The 23,835-nt window shown below is 34.4% G+C and overlaps 1 protein-coding gene across 11 annotated transcripts; it reads left to right on the top strand.

Annotated features, from left to right (window-relative positions):
* The first annotated feature begins 8,470 nt into the window (after positions 1-8,470).
* LOC114305091 (uncharacterized) lies at positions 8,471-22,152 on the top strand. 11 transcript variants are annotated; one of them, XR_014349512.1, is made up of 13 exons: positions 8,471-8,620; positions 8,758-8,976; positions 10,065-10,585; positions 11,205-11,267; positions 11,359-12,310; positions 12,483-12,872; positions 12,990-13,334; positions 13,503-13,865; positions 14,222-14,259; positions 14,378-14,660; positions 14,782-15,268; positions 15,915-16,018; positions 21,522-22,152. XR_014349512.1 is itself a non-coding variant. In XM_082903300.1 (11 exons), the coding sequence occupies exons 2-11, from the start codon at positions 8,820-8,822 to the stop codon at positions 15,246-15,248; spliced, it is 3,561 nt and encodes a 1,186-aa protein (XP_082759426.1). In that variant the 5' UTR covers positions 8,471-8,620; positions 8,758-8,819; the 3' UTR covers positions 15,249-15,406. The 11 variants fall into 11 exon arrangements, 9 of the variants coding, with proteins under 9 accessions (XP_082759426.1, XP_082759424.1, XP_082759425.1 ...); XR_014349511.1 differs by having other exon boundaries at positions 15,802-16,018; XM_082903300.1 differs by lacking the exons at positions 15,915-16,018; positions 21,522-22,152 and having other exon boundaries at positions 10,068-10,585; positions 11,205-11,252; positions 14,782-15,406.
* Positions 22,153-23,835: the final 1,683 nt, after the last annotated feature.

The raw sequence follows: 23,835 nt of genomic DNA, 5'->3' as shown, positions 1-23,835 counted from the left end.
TACTGTGTTGGACAGCCACGTTGGGTACTGGACTTCTCGGATTGCCCTGGCTTCAAGGAGTTTGTCTACCTCTTCCTCCACTGCTTCGACGTGTAATAACGTCGGCCTTCTGGCTCGTTGAATCACTGGTTTTGCCGATCTGTCGACATTCAGACTGTGGCAAGTGACCTCGGGGTCAATGCCAGGCATTTCATAGGGTGTCCAGGCAAATGCCTCTATGTTTGCCCTTAAAAAATCTTCTAGTTCTTTTTCTTCTTCTTTGGCTAGGCCGGAGCCGAGAAGGAAAAATCGTTCTTCGTCGCCCTCCTGGACGAGGATTTTCTTTAGTGCTTCTTCGCTTTTCTCGGTCGGTTCTTTCCCGACGTCTTCCAGGACTTCCATGTCTCCATCTTCAACTTCTGCTTTCTTTGGCTCCTGTATACTACAGGTGGACTTTATTGCTGCCATGGAGCAATTTTTGGCTTGTAGTTGATCCCCTCTGACTTCTTCAATCCCATGCTCCGTTGGGAACCGGAGTAGTTGATGCAACGTCGAGGGAACTGCCCCCATTGCATGCAACCACGGTCTTCCGAGGATGATGTTGTATGGTGAGGGTGTGTCAATGACCAGGAATTCTGTCCTGATCTTCTTAGTGCCGGCTTGTACCTCTAAGCTTGTTGCACCCAGTGGCCATGTCGGCGTTCCATTAAAGCCGACCATCGGGCCGCTGGATTGCTCTAGGTCATCGGGGTGAAGGCCTAGCTCTCTGTAACATCTGACGTACATGATGTCACAGGAGCTGCCTTGGTCTATTAGGATGCGTTTTACTTGGCATTCCCCAACCTGGAGGGATACTACCAAGGCATCATTATGCGGATGTTGGACCAGTTCTAGGTCGGCTTCGGTAAAGGCTATCATTGGCCCTTGGCATTCTTCTGGCCGATGTCTCTTGTCCCCAACTTGGTGGATATGCTGTAAATGTCTTACCCTCTGGGTTTCTCCTCTGACCTCGTTTTCGTTGACCCTTGAGTGGATCACATTGACCACCCTTGGTTCTCCTGCCTGTTGTCGCTGTGCTGGGGGAGGGGGTGCTGCTGGTGCTTGAGGCAACCTTGCCTGTTCTTCCCTTGTTCTGGCCTCATCGACCAGGTCCCTCAGAAGGCCTTGCCTTACTAGGTCCTCTAAGTGTGCTTTTAAGGCCCTGCAACCTTGAGTTGGATGCCCTCCTTCATTGTGGTAGGCACAAATTCTGCCGACGTTTTTTCCCATGAACTCCCCTGGTGCTCTTTCTGGAGCCCTGAAATATGGTTGATTCCGAATCCGATCCAAGATTTTATGGATGGGGATCCGGAATACCGTGGTTACCGCCTGTTTATTTCTTAATTCTATTTCTTGCCTGGTGAGTCCGTTGTTGACTCGGCCTCGCTTCGGTGAGCCGTTTCCCTTTTCTTGCTTCACTTCTTTGTTTCCCGACGTATCTTCCTCGGCCCTGGCGTATTTCTCAATTCTTGCCATGAGTTCCTCCATGCTTTTTGGCAGTGTTTTTGCCAGGGACTTCCGTAGTGGGCAGTCATCTTTCAGGCCATTTTTGAAAGACACGACTGCTACTTCCTGGTTGCATTCAGGTATTCGGTTGAACACCTCGTAGTACCTCTTCGCATAGGCCCTAAGGCCTTCTTCCTTGGTGATTCTTAGAGCCATCAAGGCATCAACCCTCAGGGGTTGTAGCTTGTTGGTCACGAACCTGGCCACAAACATCTCGGCCAAGCCTTCCCATGTTTTTATACTTCCTTTTGGTAACTTGTGGAACCAATCAGATGCAATTTCCCCAAAGGATGAGGGAAATACCTTGCAGAGCAACGGCTCGTTCCCGCTATATAATGCCATTGAATTTAGGTACAGCCCGACATGAAAGTTTGGATCTGACTTACCATCATAGATTTGGAACCTCGGCATACTGAACCTCTTGGGTGGTTCGAATTTGTCCAGTTCTACCGAGAAGGCTGTCTTCGGTTTTACTGGGGAGTTTACCTCGGCCTCTGCATTTTGCTGCCTCCTTTTGAGGTAGTCCCTTAAGTCTTCTTTGCTCCTTCCTGGAGCTCGGCTGTCTTTTGATTTTAGCCTTTTTGGTATACTGCTCTCGGCCTCGAGGTGGGTCCGTTTGGGTCTTTCTTCATGGGTTGTGTCAAAGTGTAGTACTTGCCCCTGAACATGTCGGTGTTCTTTGGGGTCTGGGTTCTTCATGTGTTGCGTCCTTCGGGACTCTTCTTGCCTTGGCCTTTCTCGTCCGACTTCCCTGGAAGACCGGTGAGAATGCCTTCCGCTTCTGGTATGTTGAGGGACCTCGGGGATTGCTTTTCCTCCACCTTTCTTTGTGTTGGTTGCTGGCATCGGTGTATCTTGCAGTGGGTATGGTGGTTGCATAACATTATTCTGCATCATGAAGTTGACGACCGACTGGAGGTCCGCCAACTTGTTTGCTAATTCTTTTACTTCCTCGTCTCTGCGTAGGCACCTGTCCCTCCATACCTGGAGGTTGTCTTCGTTGTAGTATTTTCCTTGGTTTGATCTTTTTGTTGTGTCACCTTCCTGGATATCGTCGTTCTCCCTGTGACCCTGGTCACGGGCTTCTGTATTGTGATTGTCTCCTTCGGCGTCAAGGTTAATCGGTCTGCTGCTTCCAGAAGGAGCATCGTCCCCAATGTTTCCTTGCTGTCCGTTACTGGCCATCTATTCTTCCTTCGTTCCCACAGACGGCGCCAAATTGTGTGGGTAAAAATCTGACCACACTGCCTGTTTAGTGATCAGCGGCTAAGTACCGGCAGAATGGATGGCTCCAGCAACCTGTAACAGAAAAGAAAAGCTCCGGCGGTGGTTCTTCCACCCGGGGGCACTCCGACGATCAAGTCAGTATGATTCTCAAGGATAATCAAGTATTAAACTGAATACTCAAAGTATGAATTACATACCTTAGACCCACGGGGGTGCCTCTCTTTTATAATACACTTAATCCAAGTCCAACTAGAAGTATGACTTCTATGAACTCCAATCTTAGTGCTTACTCTGGACTCTTTATGAGATAGAGATAAACTCCCTAAGAGCTTTATCCTTATCTTAACTAAGTCCCCTCTTTGCCTTAGGACTCTTGTCCCTTATCTTCGGATTCCGACATCTTCGGAGATGACCTCGGCTTCTCCGAGATTACCTCGGCTTCTCCGAGATTACCTCGGCTTAACTACCAGAGCACGTGGTACCTCGGCTGACACGTCGGCGTCACCATGCCACGTGTTTGGTATTCAGAAAATATGTCCCCACAATCCTATTAAAAATTTAAAGAACTTTCAAATAGAACTCTACACCCGCCACCAAAAATCAACGGCTCTCTCTCATTAAAAAAAAAAAAAAAACTAAAGGCCTCACCAAATATTTTATTTAAGATTTAGTTTTTCTTAAGTTTAGTTTGAATTTGAGAGAATTTAAGGGGCCTGTGGGCCTCATCAACTGTTTCATTTTAAAAATCTTAATTGTTCGTGAAGGAAATATAAACACTATATACACAACGGAAAATAATATGGATTCAGACAAACCTTGTTGGTAAATAGATTGCACAATGAATCCAGCTTAGAAGGTGAATCACGTACACTTGAATAATCTCCACAGCAATGGAGTAAAAACTACTAGAGTTTTACCGACATCAATCACAGTACAAAGGCAGAATATAGTTATGGGAAGAGAGAACGTATGTTTCTTTTTTTATATCAAAAACAGAATCCAAGATCTGTTTATATAGGAGAGTTAAGAGACCCATAAGATAGATATATTATCCCAAATAATATCTATCCCATATCTATAATATCTAATCAATAATTATCATATATTATATTAACAATTATCCCATATCTTGATATATATATATATATATAATTTATTACTGATATTTGGATCTCTTCTAATTGGGTCATGCCACCATGGGCGACCCAATTGAGTCTGGGTTCTAAACCCAACCCAATTTCCAACAGTTCGTTTTGTAAGGCTCTCAGTGTTTATCATCTATGGAAAAAATGAGATTGATCCAATAATCGTAACGATTTTATTTTATCATGTTCGTTTATCAAAAGTGAATGATTTATTCAATATATATATATATATATTTATCGTCTATTTTTTTAAAGGCAAATGAGATAAAATAAATATGTTATGATTATCAAATCAGTATAAATATTTTTATAGATGATAAAATCAAGGTATTACAAAATGAATGATTCGAAATAATTAAATAGAACCTCAAGTTCAAAGCCTAACTTTTTATTTAATAACAAAGAGTCAGTTATGTAATTGAATGACAGATTAATAGATGAATGAGTTCTTACATAAAAAAAAATGATGTATTTGATATTATTGACAATGAAATCATTATATAACGATTCTAAAAATAAAATATCATCTAATGCAATTGTAAAAGTTTATGTTCTTTTTTCAAAACAATAATATAATAGTTTTACAGTTTGTTTTACTTAAAGTTTGAAAATTTTAAATTTTGTTTAGTTCATTTATTTTTGTAATAGAATTTGTTCATTTATAAAAATTTCTAGAGTTGCGACTAGATTTGTTAAATGATTATGATGACAGATTGTTAATCATTGGCCTGTGGAGTCCAATAACTGTTATATTTTGATCAGATAATATTATAGTTATTATAGGTGGTTAATATATATGAATTTATAAACTAATGGAATAAAATGATATTCACTAATAATGAAAAGTCTCTGCGTAATTACCCTAATAAAAATTAAAAACTAAGGAAGGAGTAAAATACAACTATGTTGAATTTAAAATATCTAATGTAGTTTTTTTAAAAAACCAAGAGAAAAGAAATTAGAGAAATTAACCCAAATATTATTTACAACACTGTTACATCTATCGAATTTGTTTAGCTCGAATTCGTCTAAATGAGTCCTTTTTTTGGGAAGAATTGATTCTTTCTAAAAAGAAACTCATTTGGATGAATCCAGGCTAAACAAGATTCTTACTGAAAAAAGACTCATTCTAACGAATTTGGTATAAACAAATTTGATAGATAAATCATTACTCTACTATTTATGAGGAAAGTGAAAAAGAGTTGATAGGGAAGAAATAGCATTTTTAAATGTATTTGAGGCAACTTATTATAAGTAAAAAGTTAATAACTTGAAAACATGTTAAATGCACTCTTCTTCTTTTTTTTTTTTTTTTTTTTAACTTTTAGATAATCAACTTATTATAATTGATTTAAATTATTTTTTACCAAATAGATTAGAAGCAAAAGTTATAACAAATTATCGGACACAAATTTTAAAAACCAAATAAACAGTCCCTGTGAAGTCTGTACATTTCGTCAACGCGGTATGTAAGGAGAGATTGAGGACTTTGGGGTTTGAATAGGACATGGGATAACCATTTGAACCTTATTAGAACCCTTCCAACCCAACGTCAACGCGGTTTGGGATTAACCATTTGAACCTTATTTGAACCCTTACAACCCCAATAGATAAAATATATTTAGTGGTTCGGAAAAAAAAAGGGGAAATAAACTATCCAGCGGACAGAAAAAAAAAAAAAAATCATAAAAAAGTATAGTGTTTTAATTATTATTAAAATGTATATGTTCTTTTATTGATTTGTAATTTTTTTTTATTGTTGCACTGGACAGTTATTTCCTCACAAAAAAAAAAAAAAAAAAAACAGATAAACTATCAATAGGTCCTAATAGTTATACTTAATTCCCATCAAATCCTATTGAAAACAGGTCTTGGTAAAATTGTAGCAAAAAATAATATTTTTGTGGCAATTTTTTATATATGTCGCTTAAAATTGACAATTAGTGACTTTTTTTTGTCATGATTTTTATAAATTATCGCTAAAACTTACAATTAGTAGTTTTTTTATAACAATTTTTTTTATAGGACCTATTAGACATTAAATCTACTTATTAGGATCTACACGTAAGTACTCCTAAAAAATTGTATTTAAGCCACGTTTAAGGACTACTTTTTTTAATTTTTTTTTATTAAAATAAGTTAATAAAAATAAAATAAAAAGTTAAAAAAGAGGTAATAAGATAAAATATCACATTTTACACATTAATTAATTAATTTTTCTCTCACAACTATTTATTTAACTATAATTTTTTTTTAATCTCATAAAATAGTAAAAAATAAAATAAAATAAAAAAGGAAAAGGAAATAAAAAAAAAACCAACTAAAATAATAAGTCCCAAACTGGCCCTTAGTGGTCCCCTTTCTTGGCTATCTACAAATAAAGCATATTAGCCCTTATGGTTGAGGTTCCCTGATAAGTAATTCTCAGAAAATGGCCGAATCTGATGGACATAGCCCCTTTGATTTCAGTAGCGATGAAGAAGGAAGACTAGCAGCATATATCCCTGAGGATTTCAAGCAACATGTGGACACTCAACTCAACCGCTGTCCAGTGGTGGATGATGACGATGATGAAGAAGAAGAAGATATCTTGGGTAGGATAAATTATAAATGTATCTCTTAAGATTTATTTAAAATGCGAATTTTTTCTCGTGGTTTTAAAAATTACATCACATTTTTAAAAAAACTAATTTCATAACAAATAATTCATTTATTAATAAATTATCATTTCAATTAACAGTTTTTAATAATGTCAGAAATTTATTTCTACCAATAATTTAGTGCATTTGTAATTTATTCCTATTTTTAAATGATAATTAATTTCTAACATGTTAAAAAAAAATTTAATTTTTAATATTTTCCCATCTAGGTATTCATCAAATTTGAAAAACACAATATATATGGTATTAATAAAAAGCCTAATAATCATTACAATAAATCTTACATCTACTAATATTTTAGTATTTTTTATAAACATTTGATAATTTGGCATTTCTTAACTTGAAAAAAACATATTGGTAACATTTAATCCTGGTTTGAACCTTAGAACATTCAATCTAACTGTTTGAACTGTTGAGAGTTTAAATATATGAATCCACCAGTATATAGACCCCAGGAAGAAAGGTAAATTATTTACGACATGAGACATGTGTATGTAATGTTTTAATTGTATTTTATAAATTAAAATAATAAAAAATATATTATTTTTATGTTAATTTTAAAAAATAAAAAGACAAACATCACAGATTGAATGAACAGCTAAGAACACCAAATAAATCCTCACGAAGGAAACTTCAAAAAGGAGGTGTGAACATAATAAATGTGATTTGCAAAGTCACCTGATTTGCAGATTCATTGAACCTTAAGCCTAACATGAACCTTTTAGTAGAGCTGTTTGAACTGTTGAACATAATGCTTTGTCGTATGAACCCTTCGTAAGTGGTTGGCAATATTGTATATTCACTAGGCCCATTTTTAAAATTTTTTTTCTAACCCAGATTCAATCTCGAATGAACCCTTTGGACTCCAATCAGAGTCTAGAGATAACTTTATAAACCCCGTAGTGGTGGGAAAAATGTATTTGCTGACCCCACTTTTTTTATTCGGCCAAACTTTACATAGAACCTATCGAACCTCAATAATGGGCTTGTCGTTGAACCTCAATTCACAACTCATTTTTCCATTGTCTTCTGCCAACCACAGATTGAATAAACAGTATGATTAGTTACCTAACAACACCAAATAAATCCTCACAAACTAAAAAAAAAGTAGTGGGACCCAAACGTGATTTGAAAGCTACCTGATTTGAAAATTTATTGAACCTCGAGCCTAATATGACTCTTTGAACTGTTGAACCTTAAGCTTTTGTCGTATAAAGCCTTCGGAACCTGAAAGGGTTGTTTGGGATCAATTAAATAAGTATATTTTTTGATTTTTTTATGAAATATGAGTTGAATTTGAGTTGGGTTTGAAATAATGTGTTAAAAAAATAATATGATTTAAATAAGATAATTTGACTTAAATATGATAGTGCCTTTTTGACTTTTTTAAAACTTGCCAAACCAATCCTTAGTGATTGGAAAAATTATACTCACTAGGCCCATTTAATTTTTTTTTTCTTTTTCAATTCATTAATTACAGATAAAAATGTATTTACATGCCCATCCATTTATATATTATATAAAGAAATGAAAGTTTTTAATCCATAAATTTTATGAAAATTTTAATATCTTAATCTTAATTTTTTGATTTAGAAAAAAATATTAATATTTATTAATTTTTTCCAATTCTCAAACCTTTTGAAGGATTTAGTCAAAATTCTCTCACAATAAAAATTTAATACATTAAAAACAAGTATAAAAAAAATTTATTAATTTCTTCCAATCCTCAAGCCTTTTGAGAATAAAATTTTAATACATTAAAAACAAACATAAAATTTTTTTTTAAAAAATCTAACATATACTATTATTATCAAAATATTAAATTTTAAAATAAGTTGAAATTTATACAAACAAAATATTAAACACTAGTTTCTTGCTAAAAAAAATATTCTTGAACCATTTGAACCGATGCAGCTTTGAATCAGTTCAGAGATGAACCAGTTCGAGAAAGCTCTGTTGCACTACAAAAGAACTAGCACCCAAAATGGTTGTTTGAAGGGGCAGGAGAAGAAGAGGGCTTCGGAGGAAGCTTAAGCTTGTGCCTGTGAGCGAAAAACAAATTCTGTGAGCATCTTCCTTCATTTTTCCCTCATTTTTTTTTCTTTTTTTTTTTTTTTTTTAAAAAAAAACAAATTTTCTGTGAGCATCTTCTAATGATGTTTTATTTCTTCATGAATATGTGACATTCTGTTTTATTTCAGAAACCAAACGTTTCTGGAAGGGGAAGGAGAAGAAGGGCCGTTGCGCTGCTGCTGAACGGGGGATGATGCTGCCGCCGCATGGTGCTGGTGGTATCCATGAAGGAGGAGGAAGAGGAGATAGAGATTTGGAGACGGAAATCAAATCTTGGCAACCTGAGGGTAGAAATTCCGGCGTTTTCTGGACCCCAGAAGACGAAGACGACCAACCTCTCTCTTTAGGTGAGTACGTTATTTTTATTTTTGTTTTTTAAGGAAATAAAATTTGCAAATATATATATTTTTAGAACCCTTTGACAACTTAATTACGTGAATATTTATTTATATGGGTAAATTACAAATACATTCTAACTGTTACTTAAATTATAAATTATTTTATGTGATTTTAGAAATTACATTATATCTCATAACTTTTAATTTCATAACAAATAAATTATTTTATTAGGGGATGCACCAATAAATCCCAAATTAATAACTTATACACTATTTAGTCTAAAAGTTTTCTTATCGACTGAAGTGTCCATTATAATGTTTCAAACATCATATTAATGTTTCGAACATTAGATTTCCAATATCAGATTAATGTTTCGAACATTAGATTTCGAACATTAGATTAATATTTCAAACATTAGATTGATGTGCAAATGGGACTAAATGGAGCATAAGAAAACTTTTAGGACTAAATGGTTCAACTTTTCAGAAACTAGGACTTATGGGTAAATTTTCATTCTATTAATAAATTATTAAGTTAATTAACAATTTTTAATAATGTTAAAATTTTATTTCAATTGATAATTTTATTATTGTAGTTAATTTTTTTTTAAATTAATTCTGTTAAATAAAAAATTCTGACAGAAAAATTATTTATAATTTTTTAAATTACAGAAAACAATTTATACTTTAAATAAATTTCCTGAGGTGTATTTGTAATTTACGTAATTTATATTAAATAAATTTAACAACCTAAATATTGACGTTGAAAGGTTCACAACACACGTGCTCGCTCTATGGTATTTTGTCATCCATGGAGGAATTTATAAATAAGGAAGTGATTGAGACTGCCTCTCCTCACCCAAAACCCCCCCACGTGGGGGTTGGTGATTGGAGGAGGAAAAAAAAAAAAAAAACAAAAAACTAACCAATTACAGGCAGTGGGGGTCCCGGATCATTTTTCTTATAAATAAATGAATATCGACAATTTTATTATTTTAACATTCCTAAAAATGTAAGATTGATCCCATAGACATAATAGAAGAGTGGTTGGTAAGTTTTGGTATTGGTTTTTGACATGATAATTTTGTATTTAATAGCAGCAGATAATTCGGATTTGATTCCCAAATGTCCGACGGCGAAGTGGAAGTTAAAAGACAAGATCAGATGTGTGGTTGGAAATGTATTCAACGGTTCCAGAATTGATGCATTACTAGTTCAATATTGGGCACCCATAACAACAGACGGCAAGGCTATTCTTACAACCCAAAACCAACCTTTCGCTCTTAGTAAAATATATAAAGGACTTTGTTGGTATAGGATGATCTCTAAAGACTATAAATTTTACGTGGGTGGGGAGACTACTGAACAACAACTTGGGCTTCCTGGCCGTGTATTCAAGCATCAATTGGTTGAGTCCTCTCCGAATGTGGAGTATTACTCTAACAAAGAGTATCCACAGCGCAAACATGCTTTACGTTGCCAAATTAGAGCAACTTTGGCTTTGCCCGTGTTTGAACCCACTGACCATACTTGTGTCGGTGTACTTGAGCTACTGTTTACCACCAGAGATGCATTCCTAATTTTTTTGGAGGAAGGTTGTGCCTATGATGCTTTTCTGGTTTGTCCCTCTCCTCTCCTCCTCTCCCACAAAATTACCATATCCACTCTCTTGTAGTGATGTTTTATTTCTTCATGAATATGTGACATTCATGGATTTACATGCATTTGAGATGTTTTATTACATCTATGTGAATTTGGACAGGTCATTTTCTCCCCTCTTATTGTTTATTTTTGGGTAATCTAACCTCCTGTTATCTCTGTTTCTTACTATACTCATACTGATGATGTTACTTCATGGGTTAAGCTGTTTATTCAACTGAGCATTCACAGGCTAATTGTGGTTGACTTAAAGATGTACTTCACTTTCAATCATCCTGCTCTTTGAAATTTGGACTAATCATCTTTTACCCTCTTAGGACTGAACATAATGCATTTATGTTGTTATTGACATGATTTTTGATAGTAGAAAGAATAAATCAAAATTGGAATGGAAAGTTCATTATATTCATATAGAAGAAAAGCGTGCACAAATTTATATGCCTTCTGTGCTTAATTTACCGACTATGAACATTTCCATTTGGAGTTTCTTATATGCTTTCTTTTCTTTTATCGCTCAAATATTCTATATTTCAACGTATTCAAGATTCCTCAGCTGCATCTTTTTCATTCCCCTGCAGGGGCTAGATCTGAAATGTTTAAATCTATGGGAACACCCGTTCATGGAAGTAGGTGGGCAAACTGTATGTAATGCAATATCATATCTAGTATTTTATGCTTCTTATGTAAATATGATGAGGAATATGTTCTCACAGACGAATACTTACAAACCAGATTGAGGACAAGAATGAAGCAGCTCTTAGAGATGAAATCTTGGATGTGCTGAAACTAGTGTTGGAAGTTCACCGTTTACCTTTGGCTCAGATATGGCGAACATGCAGGGTTTGCAGATCTCTTTTCAATAATGGGGTCTTTGGTTTGAGCCGCATGAGTGGACTATCCTATCTGATGGAGGAAAATGATGAGATTTTTTTAAGGGCATGTGGGCATCATCACTTAAGAATGGGTATGGGGGTTGTTGGGACGGCACTTGAGTCCCTTAATTTGGTATTTTGCGCCGATGTGACCCAATTCAGCATAACAGAATACCCCATGACACACTATGCTCGAGAGTTTGGATTAAGTGGTTGTGGTTGTTTCTCAGTATGCTTGCGGAGTAGTAACCCTGGAAATGACATTTATGTGTTAGAGTTCTTTTTGCCGGCGAGCAACAAAGTCGGTGGAAATGTAATGACCTCATTGATGAAGGAGATATTGGGAACAATGAGGAAAAAAATCCAAAGTTTTAAGCTTGCTTCTGGAGAAGAACTGGGGGAAGAATTAATTGTTGAAGTCATTGATTTTCAGCATGGTGAGAAAAAAATTCGAACTTTGAAGCTTTCTTCTGGAGAAGAGCTGGGGGAAGAATTTTCTGAAGTTACTGATTTTCACAATGGTGAAAAACTTAATTCTGTTCAAATATCCCAAACTAGGCCCGAACCATTACAAAATGGAGCAGATTTGATGGAGCTGGAGTCATCAGATCAACAATCAATGGATGCCGTAAACAATGAAAGCAATGTCATCAGTGCGGAACGAAGCAACAGTACTTGTTCACAGGGAAAAGGCATAAGAAAGAAACTAAAAAGAAAGCAGAATAAAACTGGTGGTAAAATTGAAATTTTTTTGGAGGATATATTACAAACTTCACAAATGAGAATTGAGGATGCTGCGAAGAGCCTCCATGGTCAGCTTGCACTCGCAGTAATTTAAATATAATGTTGTTTGTGATCTTGCTTGCTATTCTCAACTAGACACTAGACAGACATTTCTTGTGGATAAATATTTGAGCTTTTTGCAGTAGCAAACAGAGAGCCATTTCTCTTATATGGATTATTCGATTCTTTTTTTTTTTGCAGTTAGCATATCTACATTGAAGCGCGCTTGTAGGAAGTTTGGTATCCCAAGGTGGTCACGTCACCATATAAACCAGCTAAACAAGAACGGTGGGAATTCTGTTCAAATATCCCCAACTACTGGATCTCTGCCTAGGCTTGAACCCTTACAAAAGCAAGGTGACATGATGCAACTGAATTCATCGGATCAACAATCAATGGATGCCATAAACATTACGAATGTTGTCGGTGCAGAACAAAGCAACATTGCTGTCACTTGTTCACAGGAAAAATACGCAATAAAGAGGTCAGAAAGAGAACGCATAAAAACTGGAATTAGAATTGAAATTCCTCCTGAGGGTATCCTACAAGCTTCGGAAATGAGCCTTAACGATGCTGCAAATAGCCTCCATGGTAAGCTTACAGTCTCAGAAATTTAAATATAATGTTGCTTGTGATCTTGCTAGTTATCTTCAACTAGACCGACACTAGCAGTAGAGAAATAAATTTAGTTGGATTCTCTTTTTGCAGTTAGCAATTCTGCATTGAAGCGTGCCTGTAGGGATTATGATATTCAGAAGTGGCCACCTTCCAAGATAACAAAATTTAGTGTCGGATCTCTGCCTACTGGATCTCTGCCTAGGCTTGAACCCTTACAAAATGAAGGTGACATGATGCAACATCAGCAATCAATGGATGCCATAAACATCGGTGCAGAACAAAGCAACATCGGTGTTACTTGTTCACAGGAAAAATACGCAATAAAGAGGTCAGAAAGAGAACACAAAAACACGGGAGTTAGAAATGCAATTCATATTGAGGATATCCTACAGACTTCGGAAATGAGGATCCAAGATGCTGCAAATAGCCTCCATGGTCAGCTTACACACTCAGTAATTTAAATATGATGTTGTTTGTGATCTTGCTTGCTATTTTCAACTAGGCACCAGACAGATGCGTCTTGTGGATAAATATTTGAGCTTTTTGCAGTAGCAAACAGGAAGTAGTTTCTCTTATATGGATTATTCTATTCTTTTTTTGCAGTTAGCATATCTACATTGAAGCGCGCTTGTAGGAAACTTGGTATCTCAAGGTGGCCACCTCGCCATATAAACAAGATAAACAAGAATGGTGGGAGTTCTGTTCAAATATCCCCAACTACTGGATCTTTGCCTAGGTCTGAACCCTTAAAAAATGAAGGTGACATGATGCAACTGGATTCATCGGATCAACAATCAAGGGATGCCACAAAGAGTGGAGGGGCTGTTATTTGTTCACAGGAAAAAGGCACAATGAAGATGCCATATAGAGAAGACAAAAAAACTGGTGTTAGAATTGCAATGCCTTCAGAGCATATCCTACAAACTTCAAAAGAGAGCCTTGAGGGTGCTGCAGAGCACCACGGTGGTAAAAGCTTACCCTCTCATGCTTCGTTTGGTTCACTGGAATGAAGTAGAATGGAATGATCATTCCTTTAGTCTTCTTATGGAATGGCCATCATTCCCTAAAAATAGTGAAAAATGATTTCATTTACAATGCATTTTTCATCACCATCTTAGTAAACCAAATGTAAGAATAAATATTTTGATGGAATGATTCATTCCATTGCACTTCATTCCAATGAACCAAATACCTCAGAGATTAAAATAGTAGTGTTGCTTGTTATTTTCAACTAGACAGACTCTCTTTGGTAGAGAAATATTGAGCTTTAGGTAGTAGCAAACTGGAAATAGTTTCTCTTATCTGTATTGTTCCATTTGCAGCAACCCAATTTGCATTTAAATCTGCAGGCAGCAGGAAGGTTAGTCACTCTTGGCCATGTGTTAATCAGGAAACAATTCCCACAATTGAATTGTTATCTGTTGCAATTATTGGTTTTTCAGAATAATGAGAAACTTGATTCTATTCAATTATTCCAGATTACAAGATCCCTGCCTAGACCTGGACCTTTACAAAATGGAGATGATCAGATGATGCAGCTGGATTCATCAGATCAACAATCAATGGATGCCTTAAATATTACGAATGTTGTCAGTGCAGAACAAAGCAACATTGCTGTTACTTGTTCACATGAAAAAGACGCAATAATAAAGAGGTCAGAAAGAGAACACAAAAAAACTGGAGTTAAAATTGCAATTCCTATTGAGGACCTCCTACAAGCTTCAGAAATGAGCCTCGATGATGCTGCATGTAGACTCAATGGTAAGCTTACAGTCCCAGAAATTTAAATATAATGTTGCTCGTGATCTTGTTAGTTATTTATTTTCAACTAGACCGACACTGGTAGTAGAGAAATAAATTTAGTTGTATTCTCCTTTTGCAGTAAGCAAATCTGCATTGAAGCGTGTCTGTAGGGGTTATGGTATTGAGAAGTGGCCACCTTCCAAGAGACCAAAATTTAGTTGCTCTCAGCTCTTTGATGAGAAACAAATCCAAAAATTGGATCCTGATCTGTCTTCTAATCAAGCGGGGAATATAGTTACTCTCACAAAGCCACACGATACAGCGACGAAAGATGCAGAAATCGTGACTATAAAGGCTAAATATGGAAATGACATTGTAATAAAGTTTCCGTTGTCTTCATCATCGGGTTTGGTGGAGTTGTGGCAGGAAGTGGCTCGGAGGCTGAACTTGGATCCTGAAACTTATCACATCAAGTATAAAGATGAAGACGGTGACTTGATTTTAATCGCTTGTGATGACGACTTACTGGGTTTTATAACCAGTTCTAGAACGTTGGGCAACACTACGATCCTGCTGTTGCTTGAGCCAAGGTTGCCAATTACATAATCTTATTAATTAGTCATTAGGTAATTTTTACATTTTTAATGTTAATGAAATGGGCTTTGATCCTCTTCATTTTATATATGTAATGGAATATTTTCATTACATATCTAATGGCTATGAAATAAGAATATAAATTTATAATTAATTTAAATTAAAAGAAATCATTAAAATCACCGTCGGATGATGAAATAAATCTTTTCATTACAAATATAGAATGGAAATTATCACAATCCGAAAGAAATGGGATTTGATCCCTTCTAGTCGGAGGTGTACATTTATTCCTCTAAAAAAATGAAAAAAAAAAACCATGTTTTGAGAAAAATTAGACTGTTTATTGAAATATGAACGTGGGCAAAATTCTTCCCCACCCACCCCCACCCCCAACCCCACCATTTTATATGTATATAACAAACAAATGTATGGTCAGAATTGTTTAATTGTGTAGATTTTTTCTCAAGCAAATATCATTTTTTCTCAAGGCCTGTTTTTCCTTAAAACTCAAACTTCACATTCTTTTCTTGTGACACCTAATGATTTATTTCGTTTGCATTGGAAGTCCCCTAAAAAAATGAACCCTAAGGTGGACGGTCTTCCCGGTGTGTCAATGTTCGACGGTAATGGTGCTTTTACATATTTGTGGTTGCCTGTGTATGCCTGTGCGTGAACCAGGGTTTTATGAGGAGAATTGCGTTGGTATGCTTCAAATAGTATCCAACACCAAAGAGACATGTCTACAATTTTTCAAGGTAGCTCGTGTTTGTGACCTCTTTCAGGTTTGTCCCCAATCCATGTATCTTAGACATGCTCAACATTAATTCATGTGAAATATATAGTTTTCAGTTGAATTTTGTCTAAACTCTAGTATTTAATAATAAACAACTCATAGGGTACCCTAAGATAGATGCCAAAGTTTCTATTTCTTGGAAACTTTTGTTGTTGTTTGAACTGAATCTAGATTAGTAGTATGTTGAACATTGGCCTACATCAGAATAACCAAGAAGATTGGGTTTTCTAGGCTGGGAAACATGTATTATTATTGACTGGTACAAATTTGAGCAGGCCTTTTATTCTCCCTGCTTAATTTTGATCCTACTTGGATATATAATGAATGATTTTAATTGGATTTGAGCAAGAACTGACTTGTTAAACTTCAAAACTCCACAGATAATCACTTCAAAGTATTATCTTGTTACACTTTACTCCTTCCGTTATGATTCTGTTAGGAACTCACTCAAAATCAACACATGACACATTTATGCTGTGTTTGGTTGGGGGATTTGGGGAGGGATTTGGAAATGGAAAGAGAAAAGATGTGTGAAACTAAGTGAAATGTAGATATATTTTATTCTCATTTCACCTACCTTTTCTCTTTCACTTTCCAAATCCCTTCCCAAATCCCCCAACCAAACACAATGTAAGAAAGGAAGAAAAGTCTTGGAATCATTATATTCATGAAATTTTAGTTTTAATATTAACAAACCAAGGAGGTTTTTGTATGAGGATTTGAAAATTAGTCATGGGTTCATATATATTTAAGTTGAATCATATATCAACCTAAGTTTTGAAAATGCGTTTGGAAGCCATTTTTATAAAATTTAGAATACTGAAATTCTTCAAACTACTCGAGCGGTAAAGTCACCGCTCAAGTGAATGTTGAGACCTTCCAGAATATATTTTTGTAGACTGAAATACTGTGAACTCACGTTCACCACTCGAGTGGTCACCCTATTTTCAGTAAAAACTTAAAAAGCACTCTTGTGTTCGTACTTTCATTCTCTTCTTTTTCTGAGTATCTTTAGGCAAGATTTAAGCCTCGTTGGTTATTAATAAATTAGAAACCGACTTAAGCAAATTGATTAGAAGAGAAATAAATCCGATTGAATATTGTGCTTCAGTGTGTGTTTGTGTGAATTGTGTAGGACGAATCTTTGAGGAGAAACACCATTACTGTGAGTAATGTCTTTATAAAGATATTTTCGTATAATGATTTTCTGAAATGATATGAAATGCTATGATTTTTCTAAAATGTTATTTGTTATGAATGAATGAGCTTTCCTTTTGTTTATCCATAATGGCATCTACTAATGAATTCTTCATTAGAATACACATGTTAGACCAAAGGTCGTTTTGTCAAGTTCTATTATGTTCTGTTCTGTCTGTTTTGTTAAATGCTACTGGGCATTATATATATTGGACTAGAGATCGTTCTACCATGAACTGGAGGAAAGGTCATTCTGTTCTGTTCCGTCTGTTCTGTTAAATGCTATTGGGAATTAGCCCATCATCTGATAATCTTTGAAAGGGTTGATAAGGTTCTGAACAATACGCCTTTGAATAACGTAATCTAAGAAGCACGGACACTTCTAAGAAGGTGACGTATTCGTGTCGTGTCCGTGTCGGACACCGACACTCTTTGGACACTCTTAGGACACGTGTCCGATACTCTTCAAAACGTGTCCTATTTTTTAAATATTTTTAAAGACCCGGACACTCTTTGGACACTTGGAGGACACACGTGTCAATTGTTTAAACACATGTGTCTATTGATTATAGATATGTAAAACTAATTACAAATTTGAACAAAACAACTTAAGATACAATAATAAAACAAAAACCATATAAATTTATAGGAAATGGTGCTATATTACATTTTTTATTATCTTTGAATGATATATTCATAGGGTCATGCTCCGGAGCTCTAATTAGAGCTGCAACAGTGCAGCTCTAATGAGCTGTCCAACCATAAAAAAAATAAAAAATAAAAAAAAAGTGAAGTAAAAGACAAAAAAGATGGAAGAAAAAGACAAATTAGAGATGCATTAGAGGTGTTTGTTTAGTGGTCCAAATCATTTTTGATATTCATATATATAACATATAATAAATATATAAAATTATATATTTCATGCGTGTCCTCCACGTGTCGTGTCCTGCATTTTTTTAAAATTAACGTGTCGGCGTGTCCGTGTCGTATTCGTGTCGTGTCACGTGTCCGTGTCCATGCTTCTTAGAACGTAATGTGTTTAATTATGAAATATTTGATGAACTTTATATAGTACATACTTTTGAACAATGTTTTGATCATGATAAGAATGTTTTTATAACTCTAGAACTCCTTCATTAACTTTTTACATTGATGTTACTCGTTGGGCTTCTACCATATCCCCTTTCCCTATATATACAGGCGAGCATTAGGAAGATCAGTATTAGAGTTTGCTTGAGGTCCGCCCGTTTGGTCAAGCCATCCGAAGATGTGCCTCTATATTGAGGCTTTACCTTTTGCTTTTGGTCAAGCTGTGTTAAGCTTTGGTTTGTCGAAGTTTTGCTAAGTCATATGTGTGATCTTAGGATGTATAAGATAAACGTTTTTATATATTTTAAGTGTGTTATAAAATGTTTTAAATATTTTGGTTTATATCATGTATGCACAACTCAATAGACAATGTTATTTTTGTTTTATTTCCGCTTTAGACCCCATTATCAAATAAATATTTTCTAATTTGGTTAAGAGGCCGTAGGTAATTTATGATTACTGGCCAGTCACCACGCTAACCTTTAGGAGTGGGTTGGGATTGTGACAATACTGCAAGAGAGTTTCTTGAAAAGTATGCAGAGGAAGGTTAGGGGTTTCGAATAAAGGAGTTAAACTTATGGTTCGTAGTAGATTATGGAAGTTTTGAGCCATTGGAACATGTTTGTATACTTTAAGGTAAAAAGTCCTAAATTTTATCCAAACCCTAGTCTTGAACTTTACTCTAAAGAAGAAGTTTGTTTCAATTGGTCCTTAAAGCATGAAATTGGGTTGATATTTAAAAGAATTGAGTACAAATGTTGGTTGTTAATTGTTACGAGAATAATTATGGTGAACATTAGTTCACATCTTGGAAATTGGTAATTACAACTCGCTTGGGAATATATTATTTTAGTAACTTTTTTTACTTCTTACAAAAAGATGTGTAGAAAAGTAGAGAGTAATGTGACAATTTATAGTGACTTTTTGACTTTTTGACTAAAATATGCAGTCGCCAAACGAGGATGTAACTTAAAAAAAAGATTGTTGATATTGCAGTATGGAAATATTGTGAATAATCATATTCATTTATCGAGGTGAATTTATATTATTATTATTATTAAATATGTGTAGGTTTTGTCCTTGGCCATCGGTGGAGGATAGTATTGGTTGATTGTAGAACGCGTTATATGTGTAGTGTATTCTTCGTATAATTTTACAAAATTGAAATGATGAATGATATGAGGAATTGATGGGTTAAAATGTTGGAAAGAGGGTCCGTTTCTTTCTATCTTGGGACCGGTAAAACGTGGCACTTGATAGAGGTTTTGCCTTCCTTCTGAAGTAACGCCTGGTAAAGCGTATGGGCTGTTGGACTTTATAGAAGTTCTGCATTCCTTCCAGTTAACTATCAGTAAAGTGTGGCGCTTTGAGATAGGTTCCAACTTTCCTTTTGATTAGTATTTGGTAAACTGCGTTGGATTGGCTTAATGAAGTCAGTTGTTAATTATGTTATATTTGTTGGGCTTAATGAAGTCAGTTGTTAATTATGTTATATTTGTTGTTTGGCTACAGAATTGTGTAAATATATATGACATGGTGGATTTGTGTTGGAGGTTTAAAGTGTGGAATAATTCTACAAAGAATTGGATGATATTGTCAGGGTCAGCTACACTAGTTTAAAGTTCAAGGAATTATTTATTTCATTATGAGTCCTTATAGAGATTGTAGATGAAAGATTAACGTGTTATGGAGATAATGTTGTTCGTCTATTGTAAATATTTATGCGAGAGTGGATCTTAATTATTCTATTCAGCTTGTTTTACTTCCATAACTATAATTTGGAAAGGGACTTCTATAATGAATTTATGAAAATATCTAAATAATAAAATTGGGAGTGTTACATTAGCATTAGAAATAGTTACAAAAAATTAGGACAAGAGAAATTCAATTTACCACTTTTTATTTTAATAGAAAAAATAGAAGACAAAGTTCAACCAAAATGGTGAATTGAATTTCTCCAATCCTAATTTTTTTTTAAAAAAAAAAAAAAAAATAGAAGACAAAATTTAACCAAACATAGTGCATTGAATTTCTTTTATCCCAATTAGGTTTCAATGGTATGTACGGAAAAAAATAACAAATCAACGACAACTTTTTGAAAATTTCAATAACAATGGCAAGTAAAAAAACCTATTGCAAGGACATTAATGTTGTGTTTGGCTAGGGGATTTGGAGAGGGATTGGAAAGTAAAATGGAAAAGGTAGGTGAAATGTGAATAAAACATGCTTATATTTCACATAGTTTCACACATCTTTTCCGTTTCCTTTTTCAAATCCCTTCTTAAATCTCCCAACCAAACACAGCGTAAAGCTCCGTTTGGTTGATTAGTTTTTGAAATGAATTTTGAGTTTTGAGTTGTATTTTGAAAGATAAGTGGTTGATAAGAGTTTTAAAAATTGAAAAATTTATTTGGTTATAAGTTTTGAAAATAATTTTAGGATGATTTGAATTTTTTTATTTATCTTTTTTTTTTTTTTTGATTATATGTGTGTGAGAAAATTTAATTGATTGAGATATAGAATGTGAGAGAAGAGATAGAAAAAGTGATTGATTGATTTATTATTAATAATAAAAATAAAAAAAAAAAGAGAAGAGAGGAGAGAGAGAAAAAAAATTGAAAGGAATTTTAAAAATTAATTAACCATACATATTACTGTGTGATTTCTCATACTTTTAACATCACGTAAGCAATGTTATATGATATGTTAAGAATGTTTAATAATTTTCATTCAAAACACATTATTTATAAGCAATGTCATCTCTTTAATATTTTTTTGTCAAATAAAAATTAAAGAGATTTTATAATAATTTGTACTATAAAGAATTGCGTTTTTATTTTCTACAATTAGGAATTTTGATTCATAATTTTTTGTGCTAAAATTGCAAACTTACATCACCATTCTATACTGAGCTGTTCTACACTAGAATTTTAATTTGTTCTTATTAATAACGAATATATAATTTTTTATACTTAAATTTAACTCATAAAATTATTATTATCTTAATGTTGATCATAATTTTTCTTTAAATAAAAAATTATAATTAATAATACCCCGTAATTTCCTGCCTTCGCCACTGTTCCTAACCCCCTTAAAATCAACCTTGCCCTCATGGTTGAAATACAAGTCATATAAAAACCTCTTAGATTCCATATTTTTTGAAACAAAAATTGTACAAACATATAATTGAAGGTTTTCCCCATCAGGTAATATCAAGTTGAACGCTGACGGAAGCAGTGGAGGCAGATCTGGACTTGGAGGATTTGGAGGCCTTTTTTGCGATGAAGCAGGCAGCTGGATCAGCTGCTATTACCGAAGGTTGGAAAATTGTACCAGCTTGGAAGCTAAGATATGGGCAGTGTACAAAGGACCGACAATACTCCTACAACGCTGGATGACTTAAGGTGACAATTGAGACTGATGCAGCGCAAGTTGTCGAGCTAATGGAGGAAGGCCCAGATAGAAACTGCTCTTTCAGAGGTCTGATTGAAGATGGACGAGTCATTCTTCAAGGTTGTGAATGCTCAATTCAACACATTCTCCGTGAAGGCAATGGGTGTGCTTATGCGCTTGCCAAACTCGGGGCAGAGCAGCCCAATGATTTAATGGTAGTAAATGATCTACCAGAGGTGATCCGAAGCTTGTTGGTGGCTGATATGATTGGCCTTTCTATGGAAAAGGTGTAGTTTCTTTGCTGTAATTTTCATTCCAAAAGTATCGAAAAAAAGAAGAAGGAAGATGTTATGTTTGTTTAAATTAATGGTTGAACAATAGGCAAGTTTACGTTTTGAAAAATTATGTCAGATTAATATTCAATAATATGTTTGCTTAATGTTATGTTTTTGTTTAACTGGTGAACATTACGAGAGTAGTTTGTTTGATGGGTATGTTATTATTATTTTTAAAATGATATGTTGATTTTTTTTGAAAATTTATATAATTTTTTTCTTACGAACAGATTATGTGAAGTTGTGATTTTATACAGAATTGAACCGTGTTTAAATGATTTGGTTCTGATTGGTTGCATGATTTTGATGGTTTGGCTTTAATTTTTATAGAATCGCAGATAATAAATTGGTCTTGATTTCATCTCAAATCGAGCCAAACTGGATCATACACACCTCTAGTCAGACCGAAAGAGATTTTAGTTACGTTAAAAAATAGAGATGTCCTAATTCAGTTAGATGTTAAACTCAATACATGCAATCAAGGACATAAGAAGATCAATGTCTCTATCCCGTCGTAATCCGTGTGTATATGAGTTGGTTGAATTTGGGCATGATAGTTACTCATCAAGAACACTCAACTAACGACATTACCTTTTGTCCAAGCAAGGAAGAAGCGACGTGTGAAGGGGATGATAAGTGAATGTGAAAGGAAAAATATAAATTAATAGACTAGGAACATCTATTGCATATGTTGATGCTCTCCCTATTGGTTTGAAAGCATGCATTAAGTATATCAAGGATGTAGATGCAGATAGTAATTGAGGTTTCAGGGCTATTGCCGATTTAATAAGTTTTCTAGAGAATGCATGGTGTCAAAGTTAGGTGTGACTTACTAGGTGAGTTGCACACCCACAAAGAGGAATACACTATACTTTATGAGTCATAAGAAAGGATTGAGGCGCTGACACAGATCATGTCATACTTTGAAAACAACCTTGACTATGAGCATTGGATGACTATATCAGACATGGGACATCTTGTTACGTCATGCTATAATGTTGTATTGTACTATTTATCTATATAACAATTTCTCCCCATTTTACATTTTAGAATAGTGCCAATATCTTGACTTGAGCTTCGTGAGATTGCCATCGAGTTTGTTAACGAAAATCATTTTGTATAGGTATAATCTTGTTTGTATTTATTAATTTGTCCATTAATTGTATACAATTTTAAGTTATAATTGATATTTTTACATTTTGTTGTAAGTTTTTTTGCAATCAGATCATCCAATTCCTCTCATATCGACCAATTGGTGACGATACCATCACTCTTGAGCAGATGACTGGAATATAGCATATGTTCGACGTATTCAACATTTTAAAGACATCATACATCAATCACAATGTAGTTACTCGAAAGACATTTGATATTATATTTATTGATTGATATATAATTTTATTTATGATAAAATTTAACTAACTTTTTTATTTGTACTATGTTATTGAATTTGCATTAGTAAATATAAGCATCATAATGTCCATTCACATAAACATAACCATCCAAAACATCATTATCACAGATGTTCGTTCCATAATTTGTAAGAATAAAGTAAGCATTACAAGAGTGCATTTACATAAGCACAACCATAATTATCCAAATATATATATATATATATATTCGCACACAATATTACTTTCACATAAACATGTTTGCACCCAGGGATGCAAATCCGCTTTGCGCAGAACAACAAAAAATGATTCTACCATCTTTGTATCAAAACAAAAAAATGACCAAGAAAGAGAGGAGAAAGGTAAAAACCATCATAAAATCAACTATTCAATACAAAGAA

This window comes from Camellia sinensis, chromosome 13 (assembly GCF_055761805.1).
Source record: "Camellia sinensis isolate YWXY chromosome 13, ASM5576180v1, whole genome shotgun sequence".
NCBI lineage: Eukaryota > Viridiplantae > Streptophyta > Magnoliopsida > Ericales > Theaceae > Camellia > Camellia sinensis.
This window is presented reverse-complemented; position numbering and strand designations above follow the sequence as displayed.